Source organism: Apus apus, chromosome 2 (genome assembly GCF_020740795.1).
Source record: "Apus apus isolate bApuApu2 chromosome 2, bApuApu2.pri.cur, whole genome shotgun sequence".
NCBI classification, from domain to species: domain Eukaryota; kingdom Metazoa; phylum Chordata; class Aves; order Apodiformes; family Apodidae; genus Apus; species Apus apus.
Genome location: NC_067283.1, coordinates 1,687,528 through 1,706,531, shown reverse-complemented (window position 1 = coordinate 1,706,531; position 19,004 = coordinate 1,687,528). Strand labels below are relative to the sequence as shown.

The window sequence follows — 19,004 nt, the reverse complement described above, 5'->3', positions numbered from 1 at the left end:
GAGCAAATTCTCCCATTCAGGCTCAGCTCTTGTCAGGCCTCAGATCATCATGACTCAGGATGAATTAGTGTTCAACTTACTGGAGCCACCTCATAAGCAGACAGAGACACAGTGTGCAAGTGAAGAGGTAATTGGGAATAAATAGGGCAGAAAGACAATAAAACCCCAAAACCCCAGATAGCCCTTAGCAGCATAAAAAGGAGGGAGAGAACAACAGAAGTAGCAGTTACTTGGGTTCAGCTTTATGGCACAGGATACAGGGAGCATGCAGACCCCAGACATGGGAAGGAACTAGTGAGTCTGGTTCAACATTTTCTTTACCAGGAAAAACTACTGAGCAGGACAGCAATGACAGCAGATAGGAACAGAGCACCACATAGTTTACAAAATGAACAAACCCATCAAGAATCCTACCCTGAGCACAAGACCCTCAGGATTTTATTCAGTCCAAGTTCACACACAGATGAGACCACACAGCAAGTATTTGGAGCACAGCACAACCACCTCTACCCTCAAGTGAGGGGGCCAGCTCAGGACAAACAGCAGGACATCCAACCTCATCACATCTAATTAAGCCACAGAACTCACTGCCACAAGAGTCTGGAGTTGCTATATTGCTATGAGAATACTATACATGCATTTAAAAGCAGCTGGACAAGTCCATGGGGAAAAAAAACCAAACACAAAACAATTAAAAGCTAATAAAGACAAAGACATCGACTCTCCAGCTCAAGAAGTCCCTGAGGAGGCAGGAAGCACAAATGGAGGAAGCATTATTACAACCATTTCCAGCTTTTGTGTTGCTCTTCTCCAGGCATGTTCTTCTGCATTAAGATAGGTGGGGTAGCCTGGCTTGGTATTGCTGATTTTATGCATCAGCCATAAAATCAGTTGTCAGTTACCTGCATGCCAGGACCTCAAGCACTGAAAGAAGAGACAATGCAAGGTTGATAAAATATCAAACGTTAAAACTCTCAACAAATTCAGGATAGCAGTGTGTGACCAGGAGTTTACCCAGGGTCAAACAAGTATTCTGGAGTCTCTTCAGAAAAACATGGGGGATGTATAATTGATTTTTCATCTCAAGGAGAACCTTGTTGTTTTTTTCCCTAGACTTTTGTCTTTTTCCACCTTTAACACCAAAAACCCCAGGAAAAGCAGGAAGTTATTTGTGGAGGAAGGGAGTGTGTTTTTCCTTTTTTGTGTGTGTTTTTTTTTCTTTTTTTTTTTTAATGTTTTGTTTGTTTTTGTTTTTGCAATGACAAACAAGGCAAAAGCTTTACACAATCTTTGCCTGACCCAGCTATCTTTTCTTTCTTCCCCAAACTCAAACTGGAAGCTCATGACCCTTCTTTAGGAAGCTCACTCCCGAGTCAAATAAAACCAGCCATAAATCTTCAGTTGCTTTCAAAAGGACAAAATCCATCTGCCCTTTCTGCGTGTCTGAAGGCTGCACTACCCACCCCAGACTCCCTTTTTAACCAGTAAAGAGGCACATGAGAATCTCAATTTAATCCAACACAAGTGAGATGAGTTGACCTTTGGCCATACCAGCTACAGAACTAAACAGCTAAGGTAAGACCCTTTACTTGTTGGCAACTAAGGCTAGAGAAGATCACTCTCACCACAGTTAAGGATATCACTCAGCCTTTGCTAATAACAAGACAAGTACAATAAGGCCCACAGTGTTTTAATCCCCCATGGCCTTGTAGCTCCTCCGACTATCATTATCACTTGCAAGCAGATTATGCATGTAGAAGCATAACTATTTTGACCCAGCAACTCATATGCAACACTGGGTGTTGCAAAAATGACTTGGGGCTACTGGATGAAACTCCAAACCAAATCTGAAAAAACCTACAGGTTGTCTGAGGGCAGCAAAGGAGACTGTGAGAAGAGGGGACTCAGTAGTTTTCCACTGAAGTAGGCATATGGGAAAGTCAGAAGACAACAGCTAAGGACAATTTTTTGTCACAGCTCTGGGAGCAGGAGCTTCTCTCCCTTGGCCTCTTATTCCCAATACACCCACTCTGCTTTTCCAAAGCAAATGGGATTTCAGCATGGCCTCAAAAAGCAAGGCAAATGATGGGGGCTACACATCTGGGGTTTAGACTACAAGTTAACCATCTACATGGAAGGAGTTTTGGGTCAGACCCTGAATTTCAGTCTGAGTTACAGCCTGAAACCAACTCAGAAGCACAAACTATACTAGAGGAGTAGCCTTTGGGACAGTGGGAAAGCTGGCTGCAGAACTGCTCCACAGATGAGAAGGAGTTCAATGTACAGTAAAGTCATCCCCCCAGTCAGCCTCTCCACTCAGGACCTCCAGAACTTGTGTAGGACCCAGAGGAGATTTCACTTCCTTTGCTCTAAACGACAGAAAATCCTCATAAAACTGTGACAATAGCCACTCTGAGATGGCTGGTTCCATCAAATATTCACAAGTCAGACTGTGGACCCATCCTCTAGTTGCCCTGCCTTGTGACACCACTACTTGCCTCTCCTCTCATCTCACAGATGTTTACTTCTGCTAGAGACAATGTCCAAAATCAAATGAGGTGTGGCTATGAAATTTCATGTACAAAGCTACCCAGATTTGCCCTACCAAGTGGCCCCTGCAAAGCCCAAGCACTTCTCAACACCCCAATTCCTGCCAGAAACAGGGAAAGGTTGAAATCTGTACAAAGGAACAGGAATGGAGGAAAAAAAAGACTGGTCTGGATTAGTTCAATTCCTACATCCAGCCCTTCTCTGATTTCTGTTTGGGTCCTTGAAGCTCACTCGTGTCCAGGAACACTAAAAACTATCCCAACTAAAGAAGTGCCAGATTTTTCCTGCTCTCTCTTCTAGTGCCCAGGGCCCTCACCAAAGACTGAGTGTAGCAGGAAAATTCTACTGTTTCATCAAACCCTTCAGGTGTTCTTGGAGGACAAATTACAAGCCACTGAAGGCAGAACAGACCTACAAAGTCACCAGGGCTTCCTAACCTCTGATCATCATTCCAAGGTGCCACAGTTCACTAAAGTACTTTGAGCTCTGAAACCCAGGTCTTTTGATGACCTGAAGAGCTGGTCAAAGCTCTGACAAAACTATTTCACAAGAAAATTCCTGTTCGTTGAGCCCAAAGTACTTTTCATGAGCCTTTTCCAATTCAACAGGAATGTAAACAATACCCGACCAGGTCATGCCAGTGGTCTGGCTAGTCTGGCAGAAAGAAAAACAGCTGTTGCTTAGAGAACAAACATAAGCTTGGCCACTTTCTGAGGTCCATTCCTCTTGTATTCCCCCAACAACCAACTGCTACATTAGAGATCTCAAAGTCTGTAACCCTGTTCCTAATATCTGCCTATGGACCTATTGTCCCTGTATTTTTCTCATCCCTCTTGAACTTGATTATATTACTTGCCTCCAAAAGGCATTACTAAATTGAAGGCAGGATCTTGAGAGAAAAATTTACCTGTTTTCCTTGCAGATCCTCAAAAATCTTGTCTTGCAGCTCACTGGGAGTTTAAGTCATTGCAGTAGCAGTAATGAAACTACCAAGTTCAGGAAGCAGCTGCAAGGTCAAGGAAGCTTCTAGCCCATAGGAAATTTTCACAAAGAGAAACAGCTTTGGTTCAGGTCCAAATTAAACTAAGCTAAAGTTTAGAAACAGGCCCTCCTGTGAACTACAGCTCCTCCTCTTCTGGCTCCAAACACACAGTTGCTTGTTACTTTCAACAAGTCTCAAGTGTGTTACTGTCCCCCTATAATTGAGCCTTTGACCCAGACTTCTCACTTAACACCTAAGACACCTGCAAGCTTTTGACTGCTTCCCTCCCTTGCAGAAACCCAGAAGAGCTTATCAGCCTCTCTCGCCCTGACTAATGAGTTGGGTATTGGGTTTATTCTGCCAGGCAAGCTGTGCAACCCCAGCACGAATGCAGACTTTTCAAGCCTTACTTCATCAGGCTTGTATTGCCAGGCGAGGCTGCCTGGCACGAGTGGAAAATCCCTCCCTCAAACCAGGAGCAAGCCCCAACACACACAGGATCAGGCAGCTGCCTGCAGGAGAGGGACAGCACGTGCACAAGCTCTTCCAGCATCCCCTTCTGGAAAACACAAGGTGAGAGCAAGCAGATTTAATGCCACAAGTCTGGACCACACTGGGAATTAAATACCTTAACGACAAAGTAAAAGACAAAGTACTTTTTATATGCAAGGCCAGTGTGCACAGGGGTGCACGCAACACTCCAGGAAAACACACTCCACACCTTTGGTCACTTGCACAGGTAAAATTTCTAGTTGTAGAAAACACTCCCAAGCTTTACTCTGCCTCAGGACTTTTAGTCACAGCACATTACACCTCCACCAGTCCCTTCCGCCTGCTAGGGCTGCTCTCACACCCTCCTACAGTACTTGTCTGAACATAAAACTGAGCCTCAGGATCTCCAGGAAAACAACCAACCAACCAACACCGGACATGAAACCCAAAAATACACAACATGTAGAGCAACGTACCTTGCATAAGACAGCCAATTAGAGGTCCCCTGTGGTAAGAGCTGCAGCAGCAGCTCCTCTGGGCTTCCGAGCCCTGAAATACTCGGTGCTCCCAAAGCCGCCGCTCTCCCCTCCCACCCTCCCTCCCACATCCAGCCACCTCGTTTGCCGAGACACAGATCTGGGCCTGTTCACTAGATGAGACACCCACAGAGCCCAGGGAGATGGTTACGAAACCAGTGCAAATAGGGTTTCTAAAACAATTTGCTTTGTTATTTGCCTTTAAAAAAAGAAAAGAAAAGGACAAACCCACCGGGATCTATGCCCTTGAGGAACCTTACAATACAGGAAGCTAAAAGGGAAAAGGACGGGATGTGTTTTAATTTGTGCATTGGTGTTTCTCAGCTTGAATTCCATTTCACCTGCAGAGCATTCCTGTAGCACTTTGCCAAAGGAAGCTCCTGTGACTTTTCTTCTTGCCAGTCTCTCCCTTCATACGACTCCTGGGCTGTAGCTTGCAGACAGAAACCCTGGGAAACTGGACATTTCCTGCTATTCAGAGCCTGCTGCTGAGAGCCTGTGACAGCCTGCACGTGATGCATGCCAAGTCTCTCCTCTGCTACAGTTCAGCCAGAATAACTATTTCCCTTTTGGTTTAAAAAGAAAAACAAACCAAAAAAATATCTATCCAGGAAGACCCAGAGTCCCACCTCTTCCAGCTCATCCTGAAACACGGAAGACTTTTCTCCAGTCAATCCATAATTACAGTAAATCCCCGTAAGTGTTTTGTCAAAGAGGCAGCTGCTACCATGCATTCAGTCTCCACATGAAAAAAAGTAGATACCATGCCCAACAAAAGCCTCCTGCCCTCCCCTTCTGCTTCCAAGCATGCTGAGGAGCACTAACAAAGCCCCGTTCTTTCCCAGGCGCTCCGAAATGTTATGACTCAGCAACTCACCTCCTCCCCGGGTTGCATGATTTCAAGGACTTTTACAAACTACTGGAACTTACTTGTGAGCTGAGAGATCAGGACAAGTCAGTTTCTATAACGAGGATGCTCAGGGTAATACAGGAGACAAGAGGTGCCTCAATCACCTTTTGTTCGGAGAGGTTCTTCTATTGCGCTGACCTCCTTCCCTCTTTCCTGGATTCCTGGGGTCTTTTTAGAGTGGGACGTGCCCATAACTCACAGTCTGCCTCAACACAAGGGTTTACACTGCACAGGGAGGCAGAGCAGCAGCCCTCAGAGCAGCAATCCTCAAACACGGTGGGGAACAATACCAGGGAAGGATGCAGCTGGAGAATTGAAAGGATGAGTGAGCAGTGAGCTCACTGCCGGCCTCCTACCTGCTCTGCAAGTTGCAGAGTCAAAGACTTGGTGCTCAAAACTTCAGCATAATTACAGACCTTTTTTCTTCCAGTCCAAAATTTGGAAAGAAATCAGATCTTCCACATCCGGAGGAGGTACTTACCTTCAAGGGACTAGGCAGCAGACAGATGACTCAAGTCCTTTCAAAGTCTTTGCATAGATGCTCAAGCCCAGGAAGACTTTCCAGCCTCCAGACCTTATATGGATGGAGCTTGCTCTCTGGCAGAGCTTGTGATAGTCCCTGCCCTCCAGAAAGGGGAGATAGTTTCAGGGGTCCCAGTGATGAGCATTTCTCTATTGAGCATGGAGGTTTGGTGATCTCCAACTCTTCTGTAGCATAGCATGAAAGGTCAAGGAGCTCTGCACCACTCTGGGGGAGGTAGAAACTAGAGAGCCCACCTTACATCTAAGGTCTTCTTTCTCAACCCACTGTGTGCACTAGGGTCAGGGCCTCAAGGTCAGGTTTGTGTCTTGTTTCTGTAGGGGTTTGGCTAAGTGGCTTGTTAAGTGCACTTTGAAGTAATGTTTTTCCCCCCCTTATTCTTTTGAACTCCAGCCTGGTAAAACTACTGTGAAACTGTGATGACACAGAGAGGTGTAACAGTTTGATTTGGGACGACACTTCTTTTACTTTCACTTGTGTTTCCATGGCAGGATTATGTTTCCTGATACTCAGCTAGTTTCCTGAAATGCTCAGAAGCTGTGCAGATGTCGTGTTCAGGCAGAGACCTCCAAGTGGTTCTCAGCCTTAGCCCCAACAAGCAGCAGCAGGACCCCCAAGTCCTGACATTCGCACCCCTGCACTTCAGCTCTGAGCCAGCCTTCCTGGAGATGCACAACCCAGAGCTCAGTGTGCTCCTACTCATTTGCTCCTTTTGCTCTTCTCCCACTTTGCCCCATCCCTAATCACCTTTGCTCCTTAGGATGCCTCCAACAACAGGCCAGACAGCTAGAATTTTTTTCTTTCTCTTCAGTTTCACATTCCTGTCCCCTATATCTTGTCCTCAACAGAGGTAAGACCTCCAGCTTCCAGACCAGGATATTTCCCACCATCAGCTAAACTGTCCCTATTGCATGAACAACTTGGCTGACTATTCTTTATTAAATAAACACAGAGGTTTTCCTTTAGAAATCTTCCCTGTCAGCTCTAGATCTCTCTCCCATTATCTGATCAGATTGCTATTTATTAAATTGTCACTGGCTATCTGCAGCCACAGATCTTAAACACAGAACGTGTGGTATAATTTCTAGCCAGGACCTCAGGGGATGCTACTACACTTGTCTATGGAGAGAAATATCTGGTGGTTTAGGCTTTATATTTTGCTTTCCTGCTTGACATCAGTTTTAAATTTTTGTTTCCTCTGCTTGAAGGTGTCACTCTGAGAAACATGGTCTAAAGCCAGGCTTAACACCATCACTAGAAACAGAATCATTCAATGGTTCGAGTTGAAAGAGACCTTAAAGGTCATCTAGTCCCAACCCTTCTTTATGGGCAGGGACACCTCCCATGAGGCTACATTAATCCAAGCCCCATCCAGCCTGGCCTTGAGCACTTCCAGGGACAGGGCTCCCACAGCTTCTCTAGGCAACCTGTTTGAGTGTCTCACCACCCTCACACTAAACAATTTCTTCCTAATATCTAATTTAAATCTTCTCTCTTTCAGTTTCTAACAGTTCCCCTTCACCCCATCAATCCATGCCTTGATAAAAAGTCTCTCTCCAGCTTTCCTGTAGGCCCCTACAGGTACTGGAAGGTGGTCTAAGGTCTTCTCCTAAACAGCCAATCAGGGTGTTGGGGAGAAGCAGTTTGAGTGCAGAGGAACTAACAAGAATACAGTCTCTAGGAGATCTGCCCTCAAGTAGCACAGCAAATTGGCATTCAAGCACCTATGGCAATTTAAAGCACTTACCCCTCTAGAAATACCAAACTGGTTTTGATGAAGAAAACTAAGAGGACTTCACTTTGTTCTTTCTGTTTAGGGATTTAAGCCATCTGAACAGGATCCTCCACAAATCTCAGCCCAATTTATACCGTGTGAGAAAACGTCTCCTTTCATAGAAACAGAATGGTTTGGGTTGGAAGGGATCTTTAAAGATAATCTAGTCCAACTACCCCCTGCCATGGCCAGGAGCATCTTTTGCTAGAATAGGTTGCTCAAGGTCCTGCCCAGCCTGATTTTGAACACTTTCAGTAATGAGGCATCTACAACATCTCTGGACAACACAGAATCCTAGAATGCCAGGTTGGAAGGGACCTCAAGGATCATCTGGTCCAACCTTTCTAGGTACTACTATAGTTTATAGGAGATGGCTCAGCACCCTGTCAAGATGAGTCTTTAAAACTGTCCAACGTAGGGGAATCCACCACTTCCCTTGGGAGACTATTCCAGTGTTTGACTGTCCTCATGGTGAAAAATCTTCCTCTTGAGTTCAATCATCATCTCCCCAGGAGCAACTTGTGCCCATGACCCCTTGTCTTTTCCATCTGACTCCTTGTAAATAGGGAGTCTCCATTTTCTTGGTAGCCACCCTTTAAGTACTGGAACATGGTGACAATGTCTCCCTGAAGCCTTCTCTTCTCCAGGCTGAACAAACCCAGTTTTCTCAGCCTTCCTCATAATTTCCTCCAAATACAGTTTCCCTGAAACAAGTTATCTTTCCCAGCAAGGAATTCTTGGATTTGTTTGTTTGCGTGGTTTGGCTGGTTGGTTTTGGTTTTGCTTTTTTTGGGTATTTTTGATGGTGGTGATTGTTTTGTTTGTTTGTTTTCTTTTTTAGTTTTTTGCTTTTTGGGTTTGTGTTTTGTTTGGTTTTTTTGGTTTGGTTTGGGGTTTTTTTTGTTTGTTTTGTTGTGGGGTTTTTGTCATGTTTGTTTGGTTATTTGCTTTGCTTTGGTTTACTTTTTTTTTTAACCAACAGCTATTTGTAGCCTGCTGAAACTAGGTCTCAGAAAAATCCTGGAGTTCTAGGGCTAGTGATGCTGAGTCAGCTCTGCTGGCCAGCAATTCTTTCTGTCACTAAGGTAATGCCACTCCATGTTACAAGAACTGACCATTCTGGAAATACCTGCTGTGTGACTCACTCACTTAAAATAGTATCTTTGACAATACCAGCTCGGATACAGGGTCACTGAAGCGTGGCCCAGAGCAGCAGCAAACAGCCCACAGCTTCCCATTCCCACAGCATCACCCTATGAAGCCTCAACTCCTGCACATCCCTTTGTAGAGGCTGCTTGAAGATGTGAGAAAAATAAACTATTCTTTTCATCCAAAAAAAAAAAAAATTGGTTCTTCATAGAATAAACTCCAGCATCGTACAGATTGATTTTCCTTCCAAAAATCTATTTTAAAAAATCAGCAGCTTCATTTACCTCTCCTGACATCCTAATAGTGTCAGATGATCTTTAAGGTCCCTTCCAACCCAAACCATTCTATGATTCTATGATTAATGCCAAAATAGAAGAGGACTGAGTTAGGAGATGGAGGAGGTAATGCAAATCGAAGATGGTATCAGGCCCATAACCCCAGCTAGCACAACTCAGTGTTTCTGCTGCCTTGCTACAGGCATGCCACAGGACCATCCGAAATGTTGGCAGGGAATAAGGCAGGCATATCTCCTGGGACATTGTTGGACCTCTTATACTTTATCCAACGATCTGACACAGCACCCACCCCAGACAGGAGCAACAAGCTGGAGTACTTGGATTCACTCATCCAGGGGAGGTAGAGGTGGATGTCTGATCCAAGCACATACTCTAACTCATGTGCCTTGCGAGCCCAGTAGCAGAGTATTTGTGCATGCCATTGGGAAACTATGCATGGAAACAGGAGTTAAGTGTGTAATTATTCATATCTCATGCTAAAGAAGTTTCACAATCTTCTTGATAACCAAATTTGTCCTTATTCTTTCACTGAGACAACACAAGCCCTTTCACTAAAGGGTAAGAGAGGCACTCAAGGCAGGACTGATTAGAAAACAAGCACAAGAAACTGGGATCAGCAATGGGTGCAGACATGTTTTCTACATCTAAGCCACCATTCAGCAGCAAATTAATATGGAAATCAAGCATTTTTAGAAATTCTCCATACCTAGGTTAGGATACATGGAAGGATTCAAGTAACACACACTGCAAACAGTCACTTGTCTGCATCTGTATTCCTGTCCACAAGGGACAGAGGTGACAGTCAGACAAGACCAGGGACAGAAGGCAACACAAGACTGGCCAGGATCAGACCAGGCACAGAACCAGCATAAGGAGAGAAGGCGTGGAAAATATATCTATATGTTCTTAGCACCTTTCCTTTACTCACCACATTCGTTTCCTTAAGTAGGAAAGCCCTGTGCAAAATGAAGAGACTGACTCTTCCTACAGCCTCCAGTCTCGGTGTCTGTCAGAGAGCTCAGATGCAAACTAAATGTCACAGCACTGACCACACAGGCTCTAAGCTTAAAGAGTCAAGGGTTAATCCCTGGAAGTGTGGACAGTCTAGACACTTCAGCCTTAGTGGAGCAGCCAGATGACCTAAATACTGTTTCCCTCACTATTTACGTGACCTTTGGCAAGCCCACCCCACCCGTGCTCTCCTCTGTTGAGACAGCAGTTGGTCCTGTTACTGTCTCTAATTACAGATCTACTCAGTACCAGGTCTCTGGCAGACCCAGTTCTTAGCACCAGCATTGCTTAAAGTCCACCATTGGTAGGGACTTGCTACAAACTCTTTAATTGGTAGAAGTGCAAGGTCATCCAAAAGACTTAGGCAAGACCCTGGACACGCAGCAGCTGTTGGCTGATGACCTTTCCACATAGCACCTGGTTCCCTTTAAGGTAAAAAAGAGCTGAAAAGGGGCAAAACCAAACAGGAGCAAAACCAAACAGGAGCAAAACCAAACAGGAGCAAAACCAAACAGGAGCACAGTGGCCTTCAGCATGAGGGAGAAAACATTTACCCAGATCCAAGGACCAAAAAATACCCAAGAGTAACAAGTCTCCTTGTGCCTGTTAGTCAAGCTGTACCAGTTCCTTAGCCCATTGGACAGACTCCAGCTACAATGAGGTGATGCTGAAACTGTGCATCAGGAGTTGCACCAACTGGTCCCATCCTCCCCCTGTCACATACAGCACAGAAGATGATGCTGTAAAGGGGGGAGAACTAGATGGTCACAGTGGGAATGGTTACCATTTCAAGGTGTGCCCCACTCCATGTGATCTGTGGTGCTTGGTTCCACCCTGAGGGCAGAGGAGTCAGTCAGGATGCCCTTCCATCTAGCTTTAGCTGCCATCCAAAGGTCAGGGTGCTACATTGCTCTTCGAACTTTGGAAAGCCCAGATGGTTTACAGGCACTTTGGGAAGATCTCAAGCACCTCTGCAGTCACACCCAGCACCAGATCATATCCAAAGACACAAACTCACTTGGGACATCATGGTATTACAAGACTAATGTGCTTAGTGTTAGTAAAGCCATTCTAATTTTAAGTCCACAGAACACATAGAAATACCAGTCCTTAGAGCAGTTACCTTCAGTGACAGTTGTGGAGTCCAAGAGAGGCATAAGGACTCTACCTGGGGATTACTCTGGAGTAACAACACACACATAAACAAGGAAGCCTTACTTAAATAAATCCATGATGCCCACTTAGTTACAAGAATGCAACATGACTCATGATTCCAAATGATTTATTGCTCTGTAGCATCTTGTTTAACTGAAGGCCTTGCTAAAGACAAAAATAAACACCAGTCCCTGGCCGTCAGTCCTAGGAGCAGCTACACATGCACATAGTCAGAAAACAGAGCAAAAATAATAGTAGAGCAACTTTCCTATACCAGCACCAAACTGTCATCTTACAGCTCAGAGCAGCTTCTTCCTGTCTGCAAAATCAGCTGAAGCCATGAGCCTTTCCATAGTTAGTTGGATGGCTAAGTTTCCAGAAAAATGTGTAATAATAAAACACAATGATATTGCTTTTTGATTGCAGCAGGATGATTACAACCCTGAAAATGACATGAAGGTTCATCTGAGTTGGAGCAGAGAAGTGATACTACTGAGATAAGCAAGTATTTAATTGCATGAGTCTTTTGGGCTGCAGAGCAGCCCAGCTGGGCAGCAGCACAGAGGTCTACAGCTCTTGACTGCAGGACAGTGACTTTTACTAGGGGTCTTCCAAATGCTCTGAGCAGTGTGGCACAACCCCAGCTGAAATGCTGGGGCTTTCTTCACGCTCCTTGGCAAGCTACATCAGATGCCTCCAGTTGGTGGATCAGAGGAATCTGATAGCCAGAGACATCTGGCATGAGGAGATATGAAAGGGGAGCAAGGGTGCAGAGCTACCGGTAAGTGAGAGACTCACTGAAGGAAGACAGAGAGCAGAAATCTGTTAGATTTTCTTTGTGCACTAGACATTTCTTGTAGCCAAAAACAGTCCCCCTGTGTTACCCAGATGGGTTTTATGGATACTTCTGGGGAAGCTGTCATTTGATTTGAGAGGGCCGGGAAATGCTTCCTCAAACACAGGAAACGTGGGAGAAAATGACACAAGCCAGCCAGCACATGAGCAACTCTGAAGAGAAGAGCAAGTCTTGGCCCAGTCTTTGCCTTATCCCTATCTCTCCAAGTTCCCAAACCCCCCACTGAGATAGCAGCATAGACCAGATAGCCCATCAGCACCCTATCTTTGCTGTAATAGCAATGACAAGTCACTACAACACTGTTCCTGGCAATGGAACAAACAAGGAGGAGGTGACCTTTCTCTGTATCCCTTTTCTTGCCTTTAAGTGACCTTCCCACAACACCAAAATGATCATGTTCTACCATAAATGTCTAAATGGGGACAGCAAGACCCTGTCCCACTGGGCTGGAAGCCACTTGCGATGGTGAGGCACATTGCCTACATAACTAGTCCAACTGCCTGGAGACATGATGATGGAGAAACAAAAGCACCTTGTCCCACAGCAGTGTGGTGAATCACACCATTATATCCCACTCCCGTATCAGCACCAACATGGATTTTGTGAATATTTGTCTCAATGAAGACAGGAAATGAGCAACATCCCTGTTTTACTGAGGCAGAGGTGGCAGGATTTTGCTGAATTCACAGCCTCCCCAAACTGTCTTGCATCCTAAACAAGGATACATCCTTCCCTTACCCTACAAAGTACCCAAGCAATGAACTATGGAGAAAGACACTCATACACTGAACATCACCTCATTTCCAATGTTGTAACCCCCCTGATCTTCACCACAGCACAGAGCCAGGTCTTCCACTATGGGACCACGATCTCCCACAAGACCACTTCAACAGCACTTTCACAGCATCTCCCACCACCTGAGCAGAAAGTTCATCTTACCGTGGGTCAAGCTGTCAGCCAGGATATGCAGCCATGTGAATGGAAAGCACTGGTGATGAAAGCTGCCTGCTCTAACTTTCCAGCTTCTTTATTTACTCACTTTAAGGGGAGGGAAAAAAAATGCAAGGAAGTAACGTTCCTCTCCCGAGGTGCACTGCAGAACATTCTTGGTAGACATGGAAACCCCTGGCAGGCTGCCACAGCTTGGCCAGTCTCCACATTAACTTTTCAGCAGGGAACTCAATACTTGAATGGCTTTGAGAGAATGTAAAGGGAAACAGCAGCCACGGGTGGGTGGTGTGGCTGCTGCTCCCTGTAGGCAGGAGTTCGGAGTGCTCCTGAGTTTGCCTTCAGCTCTGTGAGGAAGCTTGTCATGCTCCTGTGGTGCACAGGGCGGGCAAGTTATGACTGGGCCAGGTGAAAACAAACACAGCCTCTGCACTTCTACAAAGGAGGTTTCCCAGCCACAGTCTGCAGGGACTGAGGGCAACCTTCAAATACCTAAAGGAGAGCTGTGAAGATGAAGGGAAAAACATTTCATGATGCTCTGGGGATTAAATTGCAGCTAAAGGCGTTTAAGAAGATCTACTACTCCCTTCTCCTGGCTCCCAGCATACCTCCCCTCCCCTGGGGCTGCTTCTGCTTTGCTCATGGTTGTGCTCCAGAGTGGTGAGGAACTTGGAGCCTGGTCCCCCTGTGTCGTGGTTTGGGCCCACCACAACAACAAAGAACCAGCTTCATGACCCCTCACTCAACTCCTCCCACACACGCTCTGCGATGAGGAAGACAAAGGCCAACTAGAAGCTTCTGGGCTGAGACAAAGGACAAGGAGGGTTCTTCACCGATTAAGGTCCCGGGCAAAACAGACTCAACTTGGGGAAAAATAATAATATAATTTCACACGAATCCAGTGCCCACAGGACACAGACACAGCCAGAGCAGGGCTTGCATATGTTCCCCCACCCCTCCCTTCTTCCGGGGCCCAAATCCCTTTGTTCCCGGGTTCTCTCCCTCCTTCCCCCCAGCGGCACAGGGGGATGGGGATGGGGTTTAGAGTCACTTCACAGGCTGGTGGTTCCTGCTGCTCCTTTCTCCTCAGGGAGAAGGATTCCTAACAATCCTCCCCTGCTTCCTCATGGGGTCCTTCCCATGGGAGAGAGTCCTCCTGGAACCTCTCCTCCATGAGTCCTTCCCACGAGGTCTGGAGCTGCTCCGGGTGCTTTGGGAACAGGCACCTCCCCTGGCACTGGGGGCTTCCACAGCTGCATAATCAGAGACCACCGGCAGCAAATCCAAGTCCACTGACCACAAAATCCAAGTCCAGTGGCCAAGTTCACCCCTCCTGGCACCTTCAGAAAATGTTCCACCATGTTTCTCCATGAATGCAGGGAGACTGCTGCCATCTCGCCATGGGTTGCAAGGAAACTTCTGCTTGGGCACCTTCTTCCTCTTCTTCCTCATAAACCTCTGGGATCTTTACTCCAGCCCTGCCTTTCACTTCTCCAGCTCAGCTCTTCCTTTTAGCTGCTTGCTCTGCTCAGGTCTTATATTGTTTCTCTCGTATGTTAATCACAGGGGCACATCTCTTGTCTCTCTCAAATGGCTCCTTGGCTGGTTTTGGAGCAGAGGGAGCTTCTCAGCTTCTTACTGAAGAAGGTCCCCCGCCCTGGGGACCTTCCTGAACTAGAAAAAAAATCCAGCCAAACCAAACCAGCACACCCTGGAAATCTCTAAACACCCAGGAGACCAGAAAAGTACATGGGCTTTGGACCTCAGTGCCCTGAGGGAAGAGCAGAGGAAGGCTGGAAGTGATTACTGAAGGGCATGGGGGTCTGCAGGTGGTTGGACAGACTTGAGCAAGAAAGGAGACCATCCATCTTCACCCAAAATCCCTCATTCCTTTTTATTCAGGAGCATGTATTCCACGTGGCAAAGGATTATTTCTCTCCATACACTGTAACCTTGCGTGGTGCCCATCATCATGGCTTTAAGGTGCTTTGAAGATTTGGAACAAAGGAATCAATATACACCTGGCAGAACAAATAGTGTAGCAGAGCTGTGACCTGCACAAGAACTCCCCACCAGTCTCAGATTTCCAACAGCAGTGCCTGCAAACAGTTTTATATCAGGTAAGTGAGCATGAACACATGGAGGACACACAGCTACTCTCTTCAGGAGCCTTCATAAAATCATAGAATGGTTTGGGTTGGAAGGGACCTTCTAGATCCTCTAGTTCCAACCCACCTCCCACTAGATCAGGTTGTTCCAAGTCCCACCCAACCTGCCCCTGAACACTTCCAGGGATGGAGCAGCCACAGCTTCCCAACTCCTTGGCAGATATTGAGATCAGTAAAGCCAGAATAAAGCAATAAGACTCACTTCCCTGCTCTCTTCTTACATACTCAGTGCATTTCCAGGGAGACCACACCTTGAGTCCCACATAACTCTTCATCCATTTGCCCATCAGCCCATACGTGGACAGACAACAAAGGGTGGGACTGAAGATTAAACATTCACAGCCCCTTTTGGGGCTTGACCCCTGGGGCTCTTGCTGCCACACTGAGCAAGCTCATACAGCGATGTTTTCCCAAACAACATTGTCCTGCTTTTGCCTAGCAGCAACGCCAGCACCACAGTCACTGGGGAGGTGACACGTTTAGCAAGAGCCACATTTCATTTATTTCCCAAGAGGATGCAAAAGGCATGAGCTATAAATAGGAAGCTGACAAGTTTGACAGTGCCTGTGGTTTCCCAGAGGGATGGGTGGTCATCCACTCATCACTGAGCACACAACAGCGTGTGTGATGCGGGCTGTGAGTAACCTTACCCAGTGAAGAGGCATTGCTGGTAGGGCTGTATATGGGAACAGACCTTTTCTCCTCTCTCTGCAAAGCTCACTTCCTCACTGTTGCTAAATTCCGAAGATTTGCAACACCCTTTTTTTTTTTTTTTCCTGTCTCTCTCTACAAAATATCCAGTTCAAGGAATCAGGGCAGCAAATTAGAAGGAGGTGTGTGTATAGAAAGAGTTTGTTTGTCTTCTTTGTCATGGAAATAAAAATTATAAATATATAAATAGCCACTCTTAACCACTAAATAATCACTTCTTTTATTTTTTTAAAATTCCCCAGGGAAGTGGTCACAGTACCAAGCCTGCCAGAGTTAAAGAATAATTCGGATTATGCCTCAGGCACATGGTGTCATTCTTGGGGTGCCCTACACAGGGACAGGAGCTGAACTCAATGGTCCTGATGTGTCCTTTTCAACTCAGCATATTCTATGATTCTATGAGTCTATGATGCATAAAATAATAAAATAATATATTAAAATTTGATAAAGAAACAAACAAAAGAACTCTCAAAGCCAACATGAAAACTTCTCATTTGAAATCCCAGCAGGACAGTCTGCTCTGACCTTCTCTAAGTATGTGTAAATCTTCACAAGGAAAGAAGCTGAGATGAAGTTACAAAGTGCTGAAAGGTCTGGAATCTGCAGAAATCCACGGTTTTTCCCCCTGAAAACTAAAGGCAGCACTCTGCTTTAATGACATATATAGAATAAGAGATCTGGTTGGGAAAAAAAATAAAAATCAATCAAGTTTTTTGTGCTATTTTTACACAGCTCTTGGCAGAAATGTTTTCCAGCAGTGGCTTGATGCCCCAGACCTGGTTCATGAGCACACAGAGAGGAGGTAGCTCTCCATCAGCTGCAGGAAAAGTCACAGTCTAAGCCGCTCTGTGCATTAAAACATGAAACACCAAAACTCTATACCTCCTGAGAACCCACAAATAAAGGGATGGGAGAAGTGTTGAGCTCCCTGAAAAAGGCACTAATAATAAACTGGACTCTAGAAATAGCAACTCAAAGGCTTAGGGAGATCATTCTGCCTTGGACCCAGGGTAGAGCTGGTGCATTTGTAAAAGCTTCTCTTGAGCAGATTAGTACTAGTGCTTAGACAATATTTTCTAGAAGGAAGCAGCACCTTTTCCCTGGGTTTACACCCTGTGGTTGCATTCACTGATGTCTAGCAAAATGAAGGCACAAACCAAAGGTCCCCATGGCTCATCTGGTCAGAGCATCTCCACCCAGCGTGGCTCCTCCTGTGAGCAGCAAAAACCGTCCACATTCTGTCCTTCTACCTTCCACGGGGACTACGATTGATTTAAATTTTAACCCAGTGGCACACTTTTTAAAATGAAATGCACACGAATTCAATATCTTCAAAAATGTTAACCCTTGGCTCATTTCAGCTGAATGAAAAGAGCAGCAAAGTTTTAGAAGTCCAGGGGAGAGAAGGTAGAGAAAAGGGAGGAGGAGAGCGGAAGGAAAATATCATATCCAAAAGCCCCATTTCCATAAGAAATTACATTAGAAACAGCTCAGCAAAACGCTGCTTAGGATCTCAGAGATTCAGACTGGATTTTCACTAGGGAAAGGACTGAGCTGCACAACTCCTGCCTCATATGCACCATTCCCTGTCTCGATGCTGCCACCGTCTGTTGTCTGCAGCTGAGACCTTATAACACAGCATCCCGAGTTCCCTTTCCACCGATTCTTATCCCAATTTTCTGAGCACACAGTTTCTCATCATCTCACACATGGGGACCCAGCAGCAGTCACCAGGTAAGTCAGGAGAGAGCAGAAACTTGTCAGGGAACCAAACAGCTGCTTCTCATCCAAAGCAATGCACATGTTGGCATCATTCCACCCTCCTCTAATCTTCACAACCCGATCAGTAATGCAAACCTTAAAGCTGGCCTGCCCATTTAAGCTTGTAAAATATTCATTTGCTATTTTTCCTGAAATGGTGCTTAGCTCTCTAAAAGTGCTAGAACACAGTAAGAGAAGTGACTAAACCCTCCCAGATCTCATTGCTCTGTTTCTTCCCTGAAATCCCAGAATTCTCCCAGCAAAAAATACTCGGAAAAATTACTTTGAGAATATAGTAAACCTGGTTCATCCAGTCCCTCTCCTCCTGACTCTTTTTTTTCTCTCTGTAGCCAAAGGTTTTATTTGCTCTTTGGTGGAAGGACAGCCCAGATCAGGGTCCCATGCTTCCTCAAAGCCCTCAAACTGTGATTTTCCTGCCAATCCAATTTAGATAATTTTCTCAAGTTCCTTGAGCAGAGCTGAGCTGGAGATAGCGGCCCTGTAGCTTTAGCTACTACAGCCAGTTATGAACATACTCTTCCCAGTTGCCTTCAGAGTTTAAGCCCAGGTGAAGTTACAGACTGCAGCAAACACATCCATAAGATCCTTCAGGGTTGAAAGATGCTTTTAAAATCCCAAGATGTCAAATATTCCTCTGTAGTAACACCAGACTCTGCTAGCATAGGGTAAATATGATGTTGATGATGCATTAGCTTGGCTTGCAGCCCTTTTTCATTAGGGGCAGAGAATTCTCTTAACAGGCCAGGAGAAAAACAAGAGCAAGAGAGCTGGAATCAGTCAGGCAGCTGTAAAGAAAAGAAAAAAAAAAAAGCAAAAGCAAAAAAAAAAAGCAAAGGCAGGGTCTTAATGAGTGAATCTCCATCCTCTGGGGGAGCTGCGAGTGCTACTTTGCTCCCTCTGTCCCTTCCTTCATGAAGCCGGGCTTGAGGAGCAGCAGAGCTCTCTGTAAGTGACACCAGTCTAATTAATTAATGACTCCTCGGCGTCAGCTCCGTGGCTGCTGGGTTAGAAAGGCAGCAAAGAAGGGCCAGGAGAGCACACGACTGCTTCTGGTAAATGCTGAAGGCTGCAGAGCTGGGTTATTCATAACTTCCCCTGCTGTGAGTTACAGCACAGAAGTCAGAGATCTACTGGGGAGAGAAG

At 45.7% G+C, this 19,004-nt stretch overlaps 1 protein-coding gene across 6 annotated transcripts in view; it reads right to left on the bottom strand.

The window, feature by feature from the left end:
* Positions 1-13,281, bottom strand: part of ALS2CL (ALS2 C-terminal like) — a 53,459-nt gene extending 40,178 nt beyond the window's left edge. The window contains exons 1-3 of one of the 6 annotated variants that reach the window (XM_051612678.1): positions 4,501-4,592; positions 3,943-4,091; positions 3,458-3,556 (exon numbers count right to left, since the gene is read on the bottom strand). Coding sequence is in view for 1 of the 6 variants with exons in the window: in XM_051612676.1 (XP_051468636.1) it covers positions 4,029-4,085 (57 nt within the window). In the remaining 5 variants the exon portion in view is untranslated. Of the gene's footprint in view, positions 1-3,457; positions 3,557-3,942; positions 4,092-4,500; positions 4,596-13,191 lie in introns of those variants that run through there. The other 5 variants (XM_051612676.1, XM_051612677.1, XM_051612681.1 and 2 more) reach the window with 5 other exon arrangements.
* Between the last annotated feature and the right edge of the window lie 5,723 nt (positions 13,282-19,004).